Source organism: Clytia hemisphaerica, unplaced genomic scaffold, assembly GCF_902728285.1.
Source record: "Clytia hemisphaerica strain Z4C2 unplaced genomic scaffold, Clytia hemisphaerica genome assembly, whole genome shotgun sequence".
Lineage (NCBI taxonomy): Eukaryota > Metazoa > Cnidaria > Hydrozoa > Leptothecata > Clytiidae > Clytia > Clytia hemisphaerica.
Genome location: NW_027104312.1, coordinates 176,002 through 193,010, shown reverse-complemented (window position 1 = coordinate 193,010; position 17,009 = coordinate 176,002). Strand labels below are relative to the sequence as shown.

At 35.0% G+C, this 17,009-nt stretch overlaps 1 protein-coding gene across 2 annotated transcripts; it reads left to right on the top strand.

Annotated features, from left to right (window-relative positions):
* Window positions 1–789: 789 nt before the first annotated feature.
* On the top strand, window positions 790–10,576 carry LOC136817555 (uncharacterized). Of its 2 annotated transcripts, XM_067073885.1 has the most exons (8): window positions 790–983; window positions 7,143–7,171; window positions 7,434–7,854; window positions 8,351–8,631; window positions 8,689–8,750; window positions 9,135–9,215; window positions 9,503–9,556; window positions 10,220–10,576. In XM_067073885.1, exons 1-8 carry the CDS (start codon window positions 879–881, stop codon window positions 10,504–10,506), a joined length of 1,320 nt encoding a protein of 439 aa, XP_066929986.1. In that variant the 5' UTR covers window positions 790–878; the 3' UTR covers window positions 10,507–10,576. The 2 variants fall into 2 exon arrangements, with proteins under 2 accessions (XP_066929986.1, XP_066929985.1); XM_067073884.1 differs by having other exon boundaries at window positions 8,351–8,750.
* The last annotated feature ends 6,433 nt before the right edge of the window (window positions 10,577–17,009 follow it).

The following is a 17,009-nucleotide window of genomic DNA, read 5'->3' as shown; positions in this document are numbered from 1 at the left end:
TTTGAAACCCAATGCCTTATCCACTGCGCCACGGATTCATGCCGAGAGAGTGTTTCTGACGGCTATTTATATTGTACAAACTGCAGACCAGACTATATTTAGAGAAAATCACAAAAGAGTGCTTGTTTCGAGCTCCAACCCTAACCCTACTGATAATAACCAAATTCCTAGCCAATCTGATACGTAACCACACCCAAACCACACCCATACCCAACCCTACCAGGTCGCCTGCAGGTCCTGACACTATTCCCGCATGCAGGATCCGAAAAATAGATACATGTCTTTCGCTTTTACGAAGAAGCCTTCACCTGATATGACATGGATGGACCTAGCGCTAGCCAAAGGTAAAAATGATATACTAGTAGTATAGGCTTCTTTAGGTCACTTTGAGTTACAAAAAAATGTCTCTTACAGTGTAAATCTCTACTTTGTACATCAAATTTGATCAACAATCGATGGATTGTGGTTTGTGGTTCTCTTGCAGACAGCAGAGGGAAAGAAATTTTTCAGATCAGATGAAGATGATATCTAACTAATAGACGGTTTTAGCCGTATAATGTTATATACACAAGGGTATCATGCTATGCTGCTGACGAAGGGAAGACAAAGGAAATAAATCTGATGTATTAAGGCTGAACCCTACTGAACATAGCTCCACTACTTGAAGTACCATTTTGAATTTTGGGAATTCTTATAGTCTAATGGGAATTTCCCTTTCCCGTGTTTTTTTTTTTTTTTCTGCCGACTCAGATTTTTTTGTTCAGTTCAGCAAGTTAAGCACACAACACAGCAGAAAGGTCTAGAAAGAACCAGACCAGCCACCACCCTGCCCTGCTACTCAAACACTGGTACACAACCTCTGACAACTCGGAAGTGAGATGCATGTGGCAATATATTTTTCAAACCAAATAACCACAATTCTGTTGCTGCTCTCCACTTCAGCAGGGATCGTTTTTTCGACAGAAATAACCACAAAATTAAAAGTGAGTACCTAGCTAGCTTATAAAGATTTATTCTCGAACTTTTGTTTTAATTGGTTTTCTATGGTCAATCCATTTTGGCAAGTTGATTACCTCTGTCCCCGTCAACCCAACTTAAGGGAGACTATATCATACAATCTTATCCTGTAGAGTAGATGTAGTCTGTCCAGCTGTGTGTCATCCAGTCCAGGGTGGATTTTGCAGACAGGCGTTCAGACGTAACTTTTGATTTTGATTGAATTTAATCATTATTATTATTATTATTAATTTATTTGTCAACACAGGTCAGGTTCTATATACAAAACTATATATACAAGCTATATACAATTCTATATATATTGGCAGTAAAAACTGATGTGGACCTGCAGGCTAAGAAACAAAAAAGTAAAACCGCTGCAAAGGCGAAATGTGTTTTATGCAAAATAAGACTAAGGCTAGGTTAATTAAAGTGTGTCTGAGAAATTAATGAAGAGGATTTAGAATATGTAAATCAATAACGATCGATAATAATCGAAGGTGGTCCAGTGACATGACCACCAGTCCAGTGAGAGCGCAGGTAAACTTGCCTGCAGGGAGATTTTTCCCTGCAATGCAGGTTCAGCCTGATTGGCCAGCTTTTGGCATATTACTTAGCAGTACTTTTGCGCGCATTTTGATAATTTCGATGTAAATGCGCATAATTTATGGAAAAAGCTAACTCTGCAGAAAAAAGGAAAACAAATGAAAATGAATAATTATGGATTCATTTCGTAACAAAATGGCTGTTGACTGGAAGTCTAAATACATGTGGATGATGTTTTGATGTAATTTTTAGTAGTTTTGAAAGTCTTTAGCTTGTGAAGTTTATGGTAAGTTGATTTTGTGTGTTTGCCTGGGTTTTTAAAGTTCAGAAAGTCTGTCAACAAGTTTCCAAGAAAATAAAATAAACATGATTCACTCGTTTTCTCCAACCAATCAGAATGCGTGATGATTTACTTGAGGAAACCCAGGGCAAACGCACACAAAATGACAGGGCTGTTACTGAAGGTCATCCTTATGACTGGGCTTCTTTTTTTTGTGCTTTGGTTTAATGTCAATGTTTTTGGTTTTTCTTAAAATATCAAAATGATGCTAGTGTAGTGGTCATCGTTCTTGTCTTCTGTGCTGGAGGTCAGGGTTAGATTACCACTTGGTGCTACAATTCACTTGGCATACAATTCACTTGGCAAGTGAATGTACCCTGGCCCGGGTCAACAACCCGTACCATATGAGGGGAATAGGGTACCATCACTTTGTTACAAGAGTATGGGGAGAAAAGCCAAACATTTAATGTGGTGTGGTGATGGTACTCATGTTCAGTACCTGCAAGAACGCAAGTATCATCATCAATACAGCACAGCTCTGATGTTGTTGCGTGCATGACGTAACATGTGCAGCAAATAACTCACCTTCTGTGGGAAGATCTTTTCAGGTGTTTTAGCATTTCCACCCTCAAAGCAGCAGGTGCATCTGTCTTTTAGCAACTCCGTCCACCATTTTTGATGGCCTTGATAATAGATCCAAAAGGGCGCCCTCATCTTGGAAGATAATTTGTTTTAGTCTCCAGCTTTGGAAAGTAGCAATGTTTTTGGTTACTTTAGATGGAAAATTGTAAGAAGCTTGAGTTTACAAGTGTCATTTAGTTTCTGCTGGCTGATAGAACGGCAGGATCCTGATGGATTTTCCTAACTCTCAATAACAATCAAAGTACTCAAACGGTTATATCAAGTCTTCGAAAAGTTGTTAAAAAAGTGGTTGAATTCAAATCAGATGTTTTTTGAAATTTTGGTACTCAAATTATATACCTTTAAAAAATTGCATTTAAAAAAAGGGGGGAATTTTTGTAATTTTTAAAAAATAAGGGGACGGACCTCTTGCTTGACCTAAGTTAAACTAGGACTACAGATATACCAGATACCCTTGTGTGGTTAATTGTAGGAAAAAATTCTTGGAAAAAATCGTACCCATATCACTTTATAATGAACCCCCCTCCAAATTTATGACCTTTATGCTACGAAGTGCCAAAATTGGCTAAAAACCTTCATTTTCCTTTAGCAAAATCAGACCAATAGCACTTAATTATGACCCCCTATTTTGTTGATTTTTATCTGGAGTAGCCACCCCCTGCTTATTCCAGCCCCCTGCAATTAACCACACAAGAGTACTGCTATCTTTTGTTTGGTTTTATTCATTTATACAAAAAGTTTTATTTGTATCATTTGATTATAGGATCCAGTTTATTTCCAATTTATGATTTCTTTTTATTGAGTTTTATTTAGTTGGATATCATTAAGTACCAGGACATGTTCATTAAAAAAGGCAAGTCCTGTGACATGTCAAAAAGTTGGAAAAATCGTTTTTTGTTAATAAATCAATAAATATTGTCTCAAAGTCTATGAAATTTGCTGGATAATTAGGTAACATGGTAACAAAGCCCCTGAAAGGACAAAATTTCACTTTTTGTTGTTAGTTTACCAAGAATGGATAATAATGTAACTTTTTAATTCACCTTGACCTGGAAAATGACTTTTTGAAGAATGCATGAAAATTGATTTAAATTTTCAAAGCTTAGTATGTTAACTATCACCTGTTGTTATTCGGACAGGTTTTGTTGAATGGTAACAAAGATATGGGATAATGAAGTAACATAGTCAGAAAATCATAATCTTTCAATAACTTCAATATTATAGAACATAGAAAGTCAAAACTTGAACATTATATAATAAACAAGGAATATAAGATATTGAAATCCCTAAACGACGCTAATGTTGGGTATAGATTTTATAAATCTTTATGTTTTATCATTGTATCTTCTGTATGTATTATATGTTATATGAAAGTGTTATATATGTACATAGTAAGCTTGTTAGATGTTACATGTATATTATATTTTATGATTGATAGCTAGGTCTACCATCTTGCCCTCTGCAATGGAGATCACATGTTTGTGTCTGAGAGTCTTGATCTCCATTGTCCCCCCCCTGTGCACTCCTCCTTTGGGTCCTTGCTGGAAGAATGGGCCTGAGTGAGCTCTCCTCCCTGACATGTGTTTTTATAAGAGCCTGTTCTCTCCAGCAAGGATGAGTGGAAGCCTGATCATAACAATGAATGGATGAATCTCTTATACTGATATGTTAACACACGAGGATCAACTTAATATAATATGGAAGTAGGATTTATTCAGACAGATGTACCTTTTATGTTCAATATATTCAGTTTTTAAAGATAACATCATTTGGTCTCCACCATATTTTAAGATCAAAACAGACACCCAACATTGGTAGCAGAGGGTTGTTATGGTGATATGGCAGGCTTCCTCTCATCAGCAACAGATAAACGTCACCACTGAAAATACCCTTATCACGACAAAGAACATCTACCGCGTCAAAAGAGACATCCATGAGAACTCAGAAGCATCACTAAGGCTGGTCGGGAGGTCGCTCCAAGTGCTGATGGTGGGTTAGGACAAAGAAACCCGGAGAGCATTGGTGGATCAAGGCTAGACAGGGCCCATCTAGAAGGGGATCAAGCGGATCACGAGCTGAGCTGGTGTGTTGGCTACTGAAGTTTCTGGAGTTGAAAAAAAAAAACACTTCTATTCACGGTAAAAAAAAATTTTCATAAAACTTTTGGACAGAGGTTTTGAAATAGTTAAAAGTCGTCGGAAAACAAAAGTGATTGTGAAAAATGGTAGATGCACGTATTGAACTTAACTTGGACAGTAAATTTTAGAACTCTCATGAATTTAACAAACTTGATGGATCGTGGGAGACATAACAAACTTTTAAAGTAATTTTGAATTTTTATTTGTTTACTGGTTACAACCAATATATCAGATCGAATAATGAATGGAATGAGCGTGGAGTGTAAAGAAAATCTTGTTTGAGGAAATGTTCGTAGCAGATTAATTTACCATTTCAATTGAGTAGGAGGAGGAAGGGTGTAGAAACAACAGACTGCTGTGCAAACCATCCTCTTTCCCCACCCTTGAGACTTGAGAAGGTTTTAAAATTTCATTGAATTCGAATGTAAGCATGTGCTATAAGACAGGATTCCCTCCTGTTGACTTCTAATCCTGCCGCTGGCTTGGGAAGATTTGATTTGATAAAATTTGACAAATGGACGAGAAATGAAAATTGATAATGTTTAAATGAATTGTGATGTAGGCCATGCTGAAAGAGAGGTGGACCGCCCGTACACCGGTCATAAATTCCTGTCGACTCCCAATCTTGCTTGTTTTGCTTGGGGAGATCTCATGTTTATGCTAACACTATATTTTCTTTTCTTCATGTAAATTATTTGGTGACATCAATGAATCACAATGGTGTTTGATTATGGAGCGATGTCGAGTTGTTGAGCAGGGAAATCGATTCAAGAACAATTCATAGAAAGATCATGGTGATTTACTTGCTAAGAACACACTGGAATGAAATTTTCATTAATTGGGGCTTTTTGGATAATTTGTAACAAAACTGTCACCTATCATTACTAGCACTCTTGGTTGCAAAAACTAGAAATTTAGGTTTGCTATCATTTAAAGCATAGACAAATATTAAACAGATATAAGTGCTTTCAAATTTTTGATTTTTATTAATGGGACATGGTCTGGATAACATGATAACATAGATAAAAGAAAACAGAACTTCCACTCAAACACTTTGGTGAGAAAACGATACGAAATATATACTAGTAATATAAAATTATGAATAACATTAGAGAATTATAAATTGTACTATAAATTCTGAAAGCCCATTCTTTTAAAATTAGTACTATTTGGATAACAAAGTAACAAGCAGCTAGTGATAAAAGTGAAAATTTAATGAAGTTTTATCATATCGCGTTCCTCTTGCTAATCAAAAATCACCCATCACCCATCACGTTACAAAATTATCCAAAAAGTGCCTATTATATCAATTTTTTGTACCTTTTCTTTTGCGAGACTTAAGGTTTCTACTTTTAAAAACTTCTCTCTGAAGGAAACCTATGAGCTTTTAAAAGTATTATAGATATGGTGATACATGTGAAGAGGTATGAATGACAGTTAATTATGCAAGCTTTTTCAAGGTAGCTTTTGAAAATGTTACATTATTATCCAATTCTTACCAAACAGTACTCCTTACTCTGCTAATTAATTTAAGAACATTAGGTACAATAAAAACATCAGGTTTTAACTCAGATGAAATGTTTTTTGATATCAATATCTGGATATTATGAAACAGCATATTGTGACCTTTAAGCTGTGTTACATCATTATCCAGTGGGTATTTCAACAAACTTTTCGTGTCAAAATGATATCTATTATACCCTAAATAAGTTCTATAACTCAAGATATCTATAGGTTAAGCTGCTTAGTAGATCTAGAAATCATTATCCAGCTTAACTGAAAAAGTTGGTGTTACATCATTATCCAGCACTGTAAAAAGTTCAAACTAACATATCTTTTGTTCTTTTAAAGGGGAAAAAATTCTGTTACCAAATTATCCAAGAAGAACATTTCACCTTAACCATCAGAATAATCTGACCTTTGATAAGAAATGGTAAACCACTAAAATGGATAATCTTGTAACATAGACATCAAATGTCACAGAAACCTCAAAAACTTGCCTTTTTTAATGAACATGTCCACCAATAGAATGTTGATGGTATTGATTTCAAACAATCGTGCTAAAAATCGTTGTATTTGTTGTTGTCAAACTTTTTATTTAAGGGGGCGGGCATTCTAACACTGGTACTGGTAATTTTCGTTCGATTTATGGGGGCAGTTTCCTTTTTTAAGGGCAAAACTGCATTTTATGGGATGACTGAAAAAGTAGGCAGAAACCATGGGCTGACGGCATTAGACCAACTTACAGTACATATTCCTATATGATCGAAATAAGAAGGGACGAGGGAGATGTGGATAAGAGCATTTGGGTTAAAATGCCAAAAGTTATTTGTTACCCTTTCTCTAAGATAGGGCACCACAGAATAAAAGTCCTTTTAATATCTGTCATATTCCATATCCCTTTCAGCCTTGCACTCCAAACAGAAACTTACAGTAAAAGCTTAGTTAAGTTTAAGTTATTAAGTTTCTTTAATTATCTTTCTGCTAACATTGGCATTGTTTAAAATTATATTTTTTAAATTTATTTATTTTTATTTCAGAAACCCATTTATGACAAGCAGACAAGCAGGTAATTGAATTTAAGCATTTTGAAATTCCAGTTATAATTTTGATATTAAAAATTTAGAATGTTCGAAAGAATTTTCTAAATCTTGAAACAAAGATTTAATATATACTGTATGTAGTCCTGAGATAAGGTTTTTACCTTCGAATATAGCATGAATGCTTCCATGTTATGTCAACAGGGAAATTTAATGTAAATATGAAAAAACATGCTACAATGCCTCGGCATACTATAAAGTAACTTTTTTGTTTCACTTTTTTCATTTAAGATGTCCAGAAAATGCATACATGCATAGAGGGAGATGTGTCTGCAATTTTGGTGCTATCACTTTTGATGATAATGGTAAATTTGTGTGTGAAAGATGTCTAAAATGTAGTGACTGCACTGGGACTCCATATTTATGTGGTAACTCAAAACCTTACCCATACAAAGGAAAACCAACGTGCAGTCATCGATTTAGAGGCTATTACGTAAAGTTCGGAACATTTTACGAATGCCGAAAACCATGTAATCCAACCCATAATGAAATTGAAGTCAATCCATGTGGTTGCCACAATCGCCTATGCAAATGCAAACCTGGTATGTATCGTGATCACGTGTACAAGGAATGCACCAAACATTGCTCTCCTTGCACCTCAAAGCATCATGAACGTATTCCGGAGGAATGTGACTCTATGCCTGAAAACGAGGTAGGTGTTGAAAAACATTTTTAATAAGTTCCCTTTATTTCTAATCAGCAACACAGCTATTTTACTTTTCCTTTTCAATTTCTTTTTTTTCATTGATTTCTATCCTATTTACAGTGTGACTAACGCCTCACCACTTTAAATTTAGGAGTGAAGACTGCGCTCTAGAACAATTTATAAACTTAAAATCATCAATGTTAATCTTTTCAAAAGGTTTCTGTTTTTGACCGAAAACTTTCTGAAGGCCTCTTTTATCTTCAAAAAATGGATTAAATTATTAGAATAAACTTCATTCTTGCAGAGCTACTGAAATATGGCAGCTTTGTTAGGGAGTAGATACGTTTTATGAAAGAGGTGGGATAGGAGTATGGATTCTGCATCAGACCCCTCTGCACACTAGGTGACTTCTTTGTAACAATGATTTCTTTCCTGTCAAGCTTAGGAATGATTGGGTTACCCTTGAAATCACAATTTTTCATAACTTTCCTTATCTATTAAGAGGTGCTCTGAACCTGAAAACTACAAGTCATCAACTTCCTCAAGCCCTCCATATACCATTAAACCATCATTCACAAAAGACGAGTCTCCAACCACCACATTACCACTACAAACAACAGAAACTGATAGCCCATCAACGACAGCGAACACTACAAATCATCCATCCACAACATCATCAGACACTACAACTCGCATATCTGTTACACACTCACACACACCAACACAAACTGATATCACTGAATCTTCTAAAAACCCTAGAAACATAATTGATGAACCGTCGGAGGCCACTCCTGGTGAACCTCCCACAGACAACCCCTGGACCAACAACACTGTCATTAATGTACTTATTGTATTGGTGGTGTTTATTGTTGTTCTAATTGTTGCTGTTGTGATTGTTTTCTGTAAGTTTTGATAAGTCAATTCCTTGATACAGAAATATTCAAGAAACTTTTTTTTTTGAATGTGTGGTTATGTGTGCTTATTAAAGGTTGTGTTTTTACATAAGTGGTCCCGCTTCATATCAGACACATATTTCATATCATGACAGTGTCTTCCTATTGTTATATTGTGCAGATATAAACAAAAAATGTTTTTTCTTTTAGTCTTTCTGACCAATCTTGCTCCACATCCGTGTCAATCCAATGTGAAAAAGCTTGTGAATTGATTGAGTAAGCAAACCATATCCCTCTTATTTAAAAACAAAACCTTTATATAAAAAGATTCTAAATAAATATAAATTTACCTTTTATTTAATATTCATGCAGTCTTTTTACTCTCCTTTTCAGTCGTCTATGGCAAACCGATCAGAGATTATATTTCTAAATATGGAAACAGTAACGACGAAGAGAACAAACCAATAATGTTGGGTAATTAATTTAAATTTATTGTCATTAACCATGACCTATCCTATTTGAACGTGTTGATCATAATGGGGAGGGAAAGTCTCAGCGCAGGTTGTATTTATCTGATTTTCTAATTCTTTTTTAAGATCAAAATTTAAAAATTTAAATCTAGGCAGAAATAACATTTAACAAATATACCTGTATGCCTGCTCACACATGTACAAATGCCTAAAATATGAACATAGTATTAACACTAAGTGTTCTTTCCCCGAATTCCCTCGCTATGGTTTAATGTCCTTTTTTTTCTTCAGATTTGACAAACATTGTGACGCTTTTGAATGCCAAAGTTTCAGTTGCTTTACAAGGTATGTCTTTAACCTTTTATTTCTAGAGTAATGCACTTTTTGAAGAAAAAAAGTTGGCCTTAGATTGGACGAATGGGGTTTTCTCCGGTGATACCCCTGGAGTATCTCAAGACTTAAACTTACTTTCAAGAATCAATCATTGTCTCCCTTTTCTCAAAGAATGTAGATAACAAAACCGTAGGGGCATTAACTTCTCGCAGACCCAGTAGGATTTTTTCAGCCAGTGGGGATGAAAATAACGAACTGAAACTCGATGGGGATTGATTTTCTCATATTATTTATGGCTGGGGATTTAAATTCTTTTGTTTTCAAGTCAGAAATTCCAGTGGGGATGGGAAAAAATAGCACAATATTTTGCAGTGAGGATTGGTTTATTTGATTATTTTCAGTGGGGACAAAAATTAGAGTTTGATTTTCCACCGGGGACGATATTTTGGCAAATTCTTCCAGTGGGAAGGGTTCCCAGTGGGTCTGAGAAGGAGGTGTGTAGGGAGTACTTGCATGCACTTCCGAAGCTATCTTCTTATATGGCAATATTTCTTATTATCATTATAAAGTTAATTTATCATCCCACATGCACCACAAATACTCATTGTTCAGCGATACCGACAGTATTATGCATGTTAAATGACATGCACAATATATTATAAATTCTCTTTTTAGATACTATAATTATGGAATGGGGAACGAACATCAAAAATGCATTCAATCAAATTTTTAATGAGAGCAAGATTTCCAATGTCCGTGAGAGTTTTGCAGAAAGAGTCTTCGGTACCGAGTACCACCAAAAAATTGCTCTTTACGTTGACGGAGAAGGAGATCATCTTTTCTATTTTCTGAAGGGTGAGAGACCAGAATATACATTATGCGATTTTATTGGTGATGTCTCAGATGTGGGAATTGAGAAGCATCTTATTGTCAAATTCATAAACGTCATCAAAGACTTATGACTATACTCGATTAAAAATAAGTATTTTTTAAAAATGATGACTTTATCGATTGTCTGTCAAGCATGTTGAAAACCAAAGAATGCAGTACGTGAATTCAGAGACCAGAACTTGAAAAAAAAATCAATTTATCAGACGTTTTCGTTACACGCTCGTCTTCATGTATAATAACATGCATGAAATAATTGGATTTTATGATTTAAAGTGGTATGCTCTGAAAAATTCAACAGCTTTTAGTCAACAGGATAAAGATTTGCTCCCAGTATTTTAATGATAGACCATTATCCTTTTCAGTTTAGCATTTATTGAGCTGTAAATAATGCATTATATTTCTAGCGAAACGAAAACTTTTTTAAATATTTTCTACTGAAATAATTTTACACTTTATTTTTTTATCTTATTATTGTATAGTATTTCTTTGTTTGGATGTTTTCGTTTAAAAACATACTCTCGGGTACCTAATAGCCGGGGGGGGGGCCGCTAATTAATTTTTGGAAAATTTTCCACCCAGGACATTCTTATTCCAGCCCCCCCGCTTATTGATTTTTGGGAAAAAATTTTTTGAAAGTTCCCTCTTTTGCCCTAATTCTGCTGTATCAGCCTCCTTTTCGAACATTTCCACCCAGGACATTTTTATTCCAACCCCCCTGCTTATTAAATTTTGAGATTTTTTCCAATCCACAAGAACTTTGCCAAAATTCGAAAATTTTTGGTTTTTTGAAAAGAAGACCCTCCAGTGAACATTAAATATTATTACGAAAACGTTTAAAAATTAGTTAAAAAAAGTCTATTGGTCAAAATTGACATTTTCATTTTTTGCCGAAGGTTGGAGCTTGCCCAAGCACATTACAAAATATCAATTTTTGCTCATAGACTTCTTAAAAAGGATTTTCAGACTTTTTCGTAATAATATTTTTTGTTCACTGGAAGGTATTCTTTCCAAAAAACCAAAAATCTTTGAATTTTGGCAAATTTTGATTTTTCGATGACGTCATCATTTTATGACGTCATTTTGCCTTATTTCCTTTATATCTCCTGATATATTCATTTTCAGATATAGGCTGTGACCTTTTTTTTATCAGTATTTCATGCTCTTTTGAATGAAATAAAAATTTTTCAATTTTGACGACCTTTTATTTTGGTTGCCATAGTAACCAATGACGTCAGTTTCCATGGCAACCGGTGGTCACACCCGGCCCCACCTCTCAAATTTTGATCTTCTACATTCAAGGAAGAATATTCAATCATAAATCCCTTTGCACAAGCTGCTGCACACGGGAAGCTTTTTCGCGACATAGTTGCCCCTACTATTAATACGCTATTGTTAGCCAAGTATGCCTTGTTTGGTCACACAATTTTTGATATTATTTAACACTGATCATTTGTTGGCAAAAATATGGTACGGCGAGCGACGTACCTGCCGTACCCGGTGCGGCGCTCCAAGAGTTTAGCCCAAGAAAAAAAATTAAAAATTAGAATGCCTAGATTGCCTGAAAACGCATCATGTGCATCATGATGTGAATTATTTTTAAATCGTTCGATGCTGCACAAGATGTTTTTAAAACTACATACTTTTACTAATTATTGGAGGAGTAAATACCGCCTTTACTGTCTCTAAGTTATCAGTGTATTGTATTGTAGTAGCAATATAAGTTATATCATTTATACCATATTATTTAGTGCTGACGGAGAAAATTTTATCTAGACTTATTCGTTGGATGCAGTATTTGCATCACAAAAGTTGTCATTAAAAAAATGCGCCCGCCAGAAAAATAACGAAAAATTTGTTTAGAAATCGTAAAGTTTTGCTTATTTTGAATAACCTCACAATGCCAATAATAAGTCAATAGGACATCCACAAGATTATGCGAGCGAAGCGAGAAATTTTTACCGGTAAAAATAGCGCGGTGGCGGAATAGACTTTTTGCATGAAACTCATGAAGAAACTAAAAGGTAAATAAGTTTATACCGAAATACCGTTTTTTATTGATAAAAATATCAAAATACCGACAAAAAAAACAGGCAATTTTACCGATACCAGTAGAAAATGAAATACCGTAATCCCGTCGTTTTTTTCCGTGATACTGATTTACCGGGGGTAAAAAGGCCCAATACTGTCATACCGTAAAAGTGACCCCCCCCCCCCTTTTAGCCATTGCGCCGCGCCGACAAACGAAACGGGAACACTTACGTAAAAATAAAACCTTTAAAGTACGACATCTAGCCTTCGGGCGGGCTGCGGGGAATGAAAGTGACGATAATTTTGAGGGGGTGACGAAATTTTTCCCCGACCAAAACATTTACATTTACCCAAAATTTTATACCGCAACCATAATTTAAATCTAATTTTTTTACACCTTTTTACTTACCGAAATTAGTGCTTTAAACGTCGAATTACAAGATCCTTTTCGAGCTAGTTAAGGATACAAGATTTCTCCCCGACGAAAAAGAAACCGACTAAAATAAAACTCCGACATTTTTTTCCCCGATAAGCAAGGTCCATGTTTCTATTTCAAAGACTCGTGTGTGGAGCAAGTCATAAAAGCGCGCGTGTTGAAAGTGAAAATAACAAAGTTTTTGATCAAAAAAGGAATAATGGTGGCAAGGCTGAGGTGAGAGAGTTTTCAATTTTAGCTTCTTTCAAAAGTAAGCAAATTTATATTCGTCTTTTGTAATCTACCCATGTCTCCGATTTATCTGTGATTTGTCCAAGAGTCGAAGAGTTACTCAAAAAGTGTTTCCATGGACGGCTCATAATTTCCCTGTATCCACAAAACTTCCCTTTAAACATGATTAGGTAGGGTAGGCACTACAGTTAGGAAATTCCCTTTGTCATGCTTCTTTGTCATGATGCCTCCTATAACAATGAAAATGCTTTGTCATGATTTATCAGATAAAATGGTGTCATGAGTATGAACAAAAAGAACAAAAAGAAACGACTGGACATCCATCTCATCCTTTGCTTGGTTTTTTTCTACTGACAGCGCTTTAGCGCTTATTAAGCTATCAGGATTAATGTAGCTAACTTTTGATAAATAATGAATAGCCCAAACTATTCATATAGTTTTTGGGTGAAAAGAGATGGTTGCACATTAATCTTGTATTTCCCAAAGCAACACAGAAGGGAAATCGTTAAGCGTTTGTATTTTGCACGTTAATTTTCTAATCCACTAGATACATGGTCGACAGTCGAGGGCATGTTTTTTGAGAAATCAAAAGAGCAAGGATAAGCCGATCAGGAAATACAAAGTTTCTTCGATTTTCTCCTATATGTTGCTTTGGAAAATGAAATTATTTCTTTCAAAAGAAAACATTTAAAATGTGTAACCATCTCTTTTCATCCACAAATTATATTATGAATGATTTTGGGCTATTCAGCGTTTTATTACATGTTTTGTTAATCATGTATAGCTTAAGCAGCCACTTTAAAGGGATCCTCCGGTCATTTTTCAAGTTTGGCTTTTATGAATATGAGAAGGAAAATCTATTTCATAAAACGTAAAAATCTCTTATAGAGCCATAAATGAAATTTTAAAACAGTCGAAGCTTCATAAAAAGATTATCTCTTTGACCCTCCCTTCCAAACAGCTGAATCGAAATGGTGTGTATGTGACGTCACTTGTTGCCCTCTCTTCTTTTATAAATCGTTTAACAGAAGAGAAAGCTTCAGATTTTTCAAGTTTTTTCTCTTTTTTGTCTAGTGATAAGTTATCATTCTTTCAATTCTTCTCCCTTCTGTGAACGGCTAAAACTTTTCCTTGTCAAAAATATTATCCTAGGAAAATGTAAGGTATAGGAAAATGATGGGCTTGCAGTTCCAGCCAACGCGAAGCGGGGATAAAACGACTATCACTAGTACATCATTGACTACACCAGAAAATAGAACAAATCAACAAGATCAGTCAGAAATAATTGGGAGATCTTGTGTGCTAAGAACTAGGTAGAAGATCAAATAAGAAAATATAGCTTTTCTCAATGTTGACTCATTATTTGTCTCTGATTTTTTGCACAATGATGCAAAATGCAATTTCCCACTCCTGATGGTGTATACGTAGGATTCAAGGCAGGGGTAGCTACCAGAGAGAGGCGTATGTCATCATGGAGATTAGTCGAATAGGAAGAAGAACTCAATGAATAAAAAAGCTGATTAATATTAGACAAATATTCATGAAATAAAAAAAACAAAATGAAATCTATTGATTGTCTATCACTGCCATTCTGGAAAGCTTTGTAGAGCGTTCGATAGTTTCTTTTCTAGCAGGCCTTTCAGCAGGTGTAACGTGAAGCCGCTTTCTCTTTGTGAAGAACTTCCTATTTCTATCTACGACTGTGTGGTAGCATCGAACAGCAATGTCTCGAAGGAAGTCGTATGATTTCTCCTTCTTGACCTGCTTTGCCACAAACCGGTGGGAGTATTTGTGATACTGAAGGCAATCTTGAATCGCCCTACTAAGTTTCCCTCCTTGAGCGTTTGCTTCTGTTCCCTATTGATATTAAGGTTATGGTCTAAGGCAGCAAGCATCATACCACATTCCATTTTATCCTCCTCGTAAAAAATAGATTTGAGCAGGTACCTTATCTTCAGTGCATGGAAAACCTCCAAGTGTGTATAGACGTTTAAATTGAGCTTGCGAAGACCTTTTTGGAATCCCGCGTTAAAGATAATCTTCTACAAGGCTTCTTGTGGTTTAGATCCTGCCTTTAGCCAATCATACTGATGTGATTTGTCATGGGGTGGGCAACTTGTGTAGTGGTTTCCTGGAAATTCGTGTCTGTCAACAATGTGAACAATCACGCTGTTAAACCGCTCTGTCAGCTCTTCTCCGTTTTCGTTGCAATTTTGTACCGCCCAATAAAAATGATTTACTATCATTGGAGCCCAACCTGCCAGCTTCTCGTATGATTCTCTAACTATTCAAAGGCAAAATATATTGCAACTGTTCTCGTATTTCCCGTGATTTGTATCGCAAAACACCCATGAAAATGAAATGATAAAGTTATATGAAAGCTTCAGAAACAAGGTTTTTCATTTTTTGAAGGGAGAAAGAAAAAAACATCAAATAAAAATTAAAACGTCATTGGTAATCTCAGTCCATTTCACTGGAATTCACTGTAAAATAAGCTTTTCAACTTCTTATGTGACAACAATCTACGTCACAACTCATTACTTTCGGCATCTGGTTAAAAATTACATTTTAAAACAAGATGGCGACTATTGATTTTTCTTTCTCTATTTGTTAAACAAAAAGTGCTCATAATCTCCTTATGTGGAGCTTTTGAGGGAAAAGAAAAACGTTTTCGTAGATGTTTTTATGTTAGCAGTGATGATATGAGAGGAACTTTAAAAAAGACCGGAGGGTCCCTTTAAAATCATAATGAAACTATGGAATTTGACAGTTTGATGATATACTCAGGAGAAAACTTTGCTAACGGCGATAAAAACTCTTTTTAGCTTTATAATTTACTTTTTAATTCCTCCTAATTTAGGAGGAAGGTAAGAGAGACAAAATACCTTCTGTCAACTTGCGAAAACTTTGGCTAATATTTTGAAATTTTGACTCAAAGGTATGGAATAATTTTAGAGTATGGGGTTCACATAACGTTGTCCACATGACTTAAGGTTCAATCTCAAAATAAGTGTCTTGGAAAATTGGAAATCTGTCAATTCTGTTCTGCCTTTGAGATTGACCTTTTTGTCATATGAAAACATTGATTATTCCTCTACATGAAAAAAGAGCAACCACAACAGTAAAACTCTAAAATTTGTAAGGTATATACTAATTTTGAGATATAACCTTTAGTCATGTGAACGACGATAATGATATTCAGGTTTTGAACTTTTGCATGCCATTTCTTTAAGCCATAGAAAAAGTTCCATAGTGTGAACCCCCCTTTTTTCTTGCTTTATATTATAGGGGGATAAGAGATTTTCCAAATAAGATGGGGGGTTTTAAGATTTTAAGGGGTTCAAGATTTTAGGAGGATAACAACTTTTGGTCAAAATATCTACCATGTTTTATATTTAGATATTTGGTGTGGGACAAATGAAAAACAAGTGTAGGTAGCTAAACTTTTGCCTGTGGCGCCATATTAAACTCTTTTTTCATATAATATTTCATACAAATTTTAATGTTTTTGGTTTTGAATGACTACACGCTTTTTCTTTTATAAGAATAACTTCTATAAGAATATCAGGGTGAGATTTCGGGTTTAAAACAATAGGCCTATTGTTTAGAACAATAGAAAAATAAGAATAATGCTCACCCTCAACCAAAGTACACTATTCTTATGAAAAAAAAAGCATATATTGGACTGCTCTTGTAAATAGTGAGGGCTCAAAAAACACATACTGTATAGGGAGATAAAATAAAAATGGAGGGGTTCAGACTCCTATGAACACTATGGGTTCAAAGGTATACACACAGTTGAAATTCTGCTCTTTAGCGTTGAAAAATATTGATAAAATATATTTGCAAAATTATGACAAAAGAGAATAATTCTTTTGT

Bases quoted from the DNA above. Each gene is read 5' to 3' on its own strand.
- LOC136817555 (XM_067073884.1), top strand. From the start codon at position 879: ATGCATGTGGCAATATATTTTTCAAACCAAATAACCACAATTCTGTTG. The intron at 7,855-8,350 runs GTAGGTGTTGAA...TTATCTATTAAG, and splicing joins ACTCTATGCCTGAAAACGAG to AGGTGCTCTGAACCTGAAAA. The intron at 9,557-10,219 runs GTATGTCTTTAA...TTCTCTTTTTAG, and splicing joins AGTTTCAGTTGCTTTACAAG to ATACTATAATTATGGAATGG.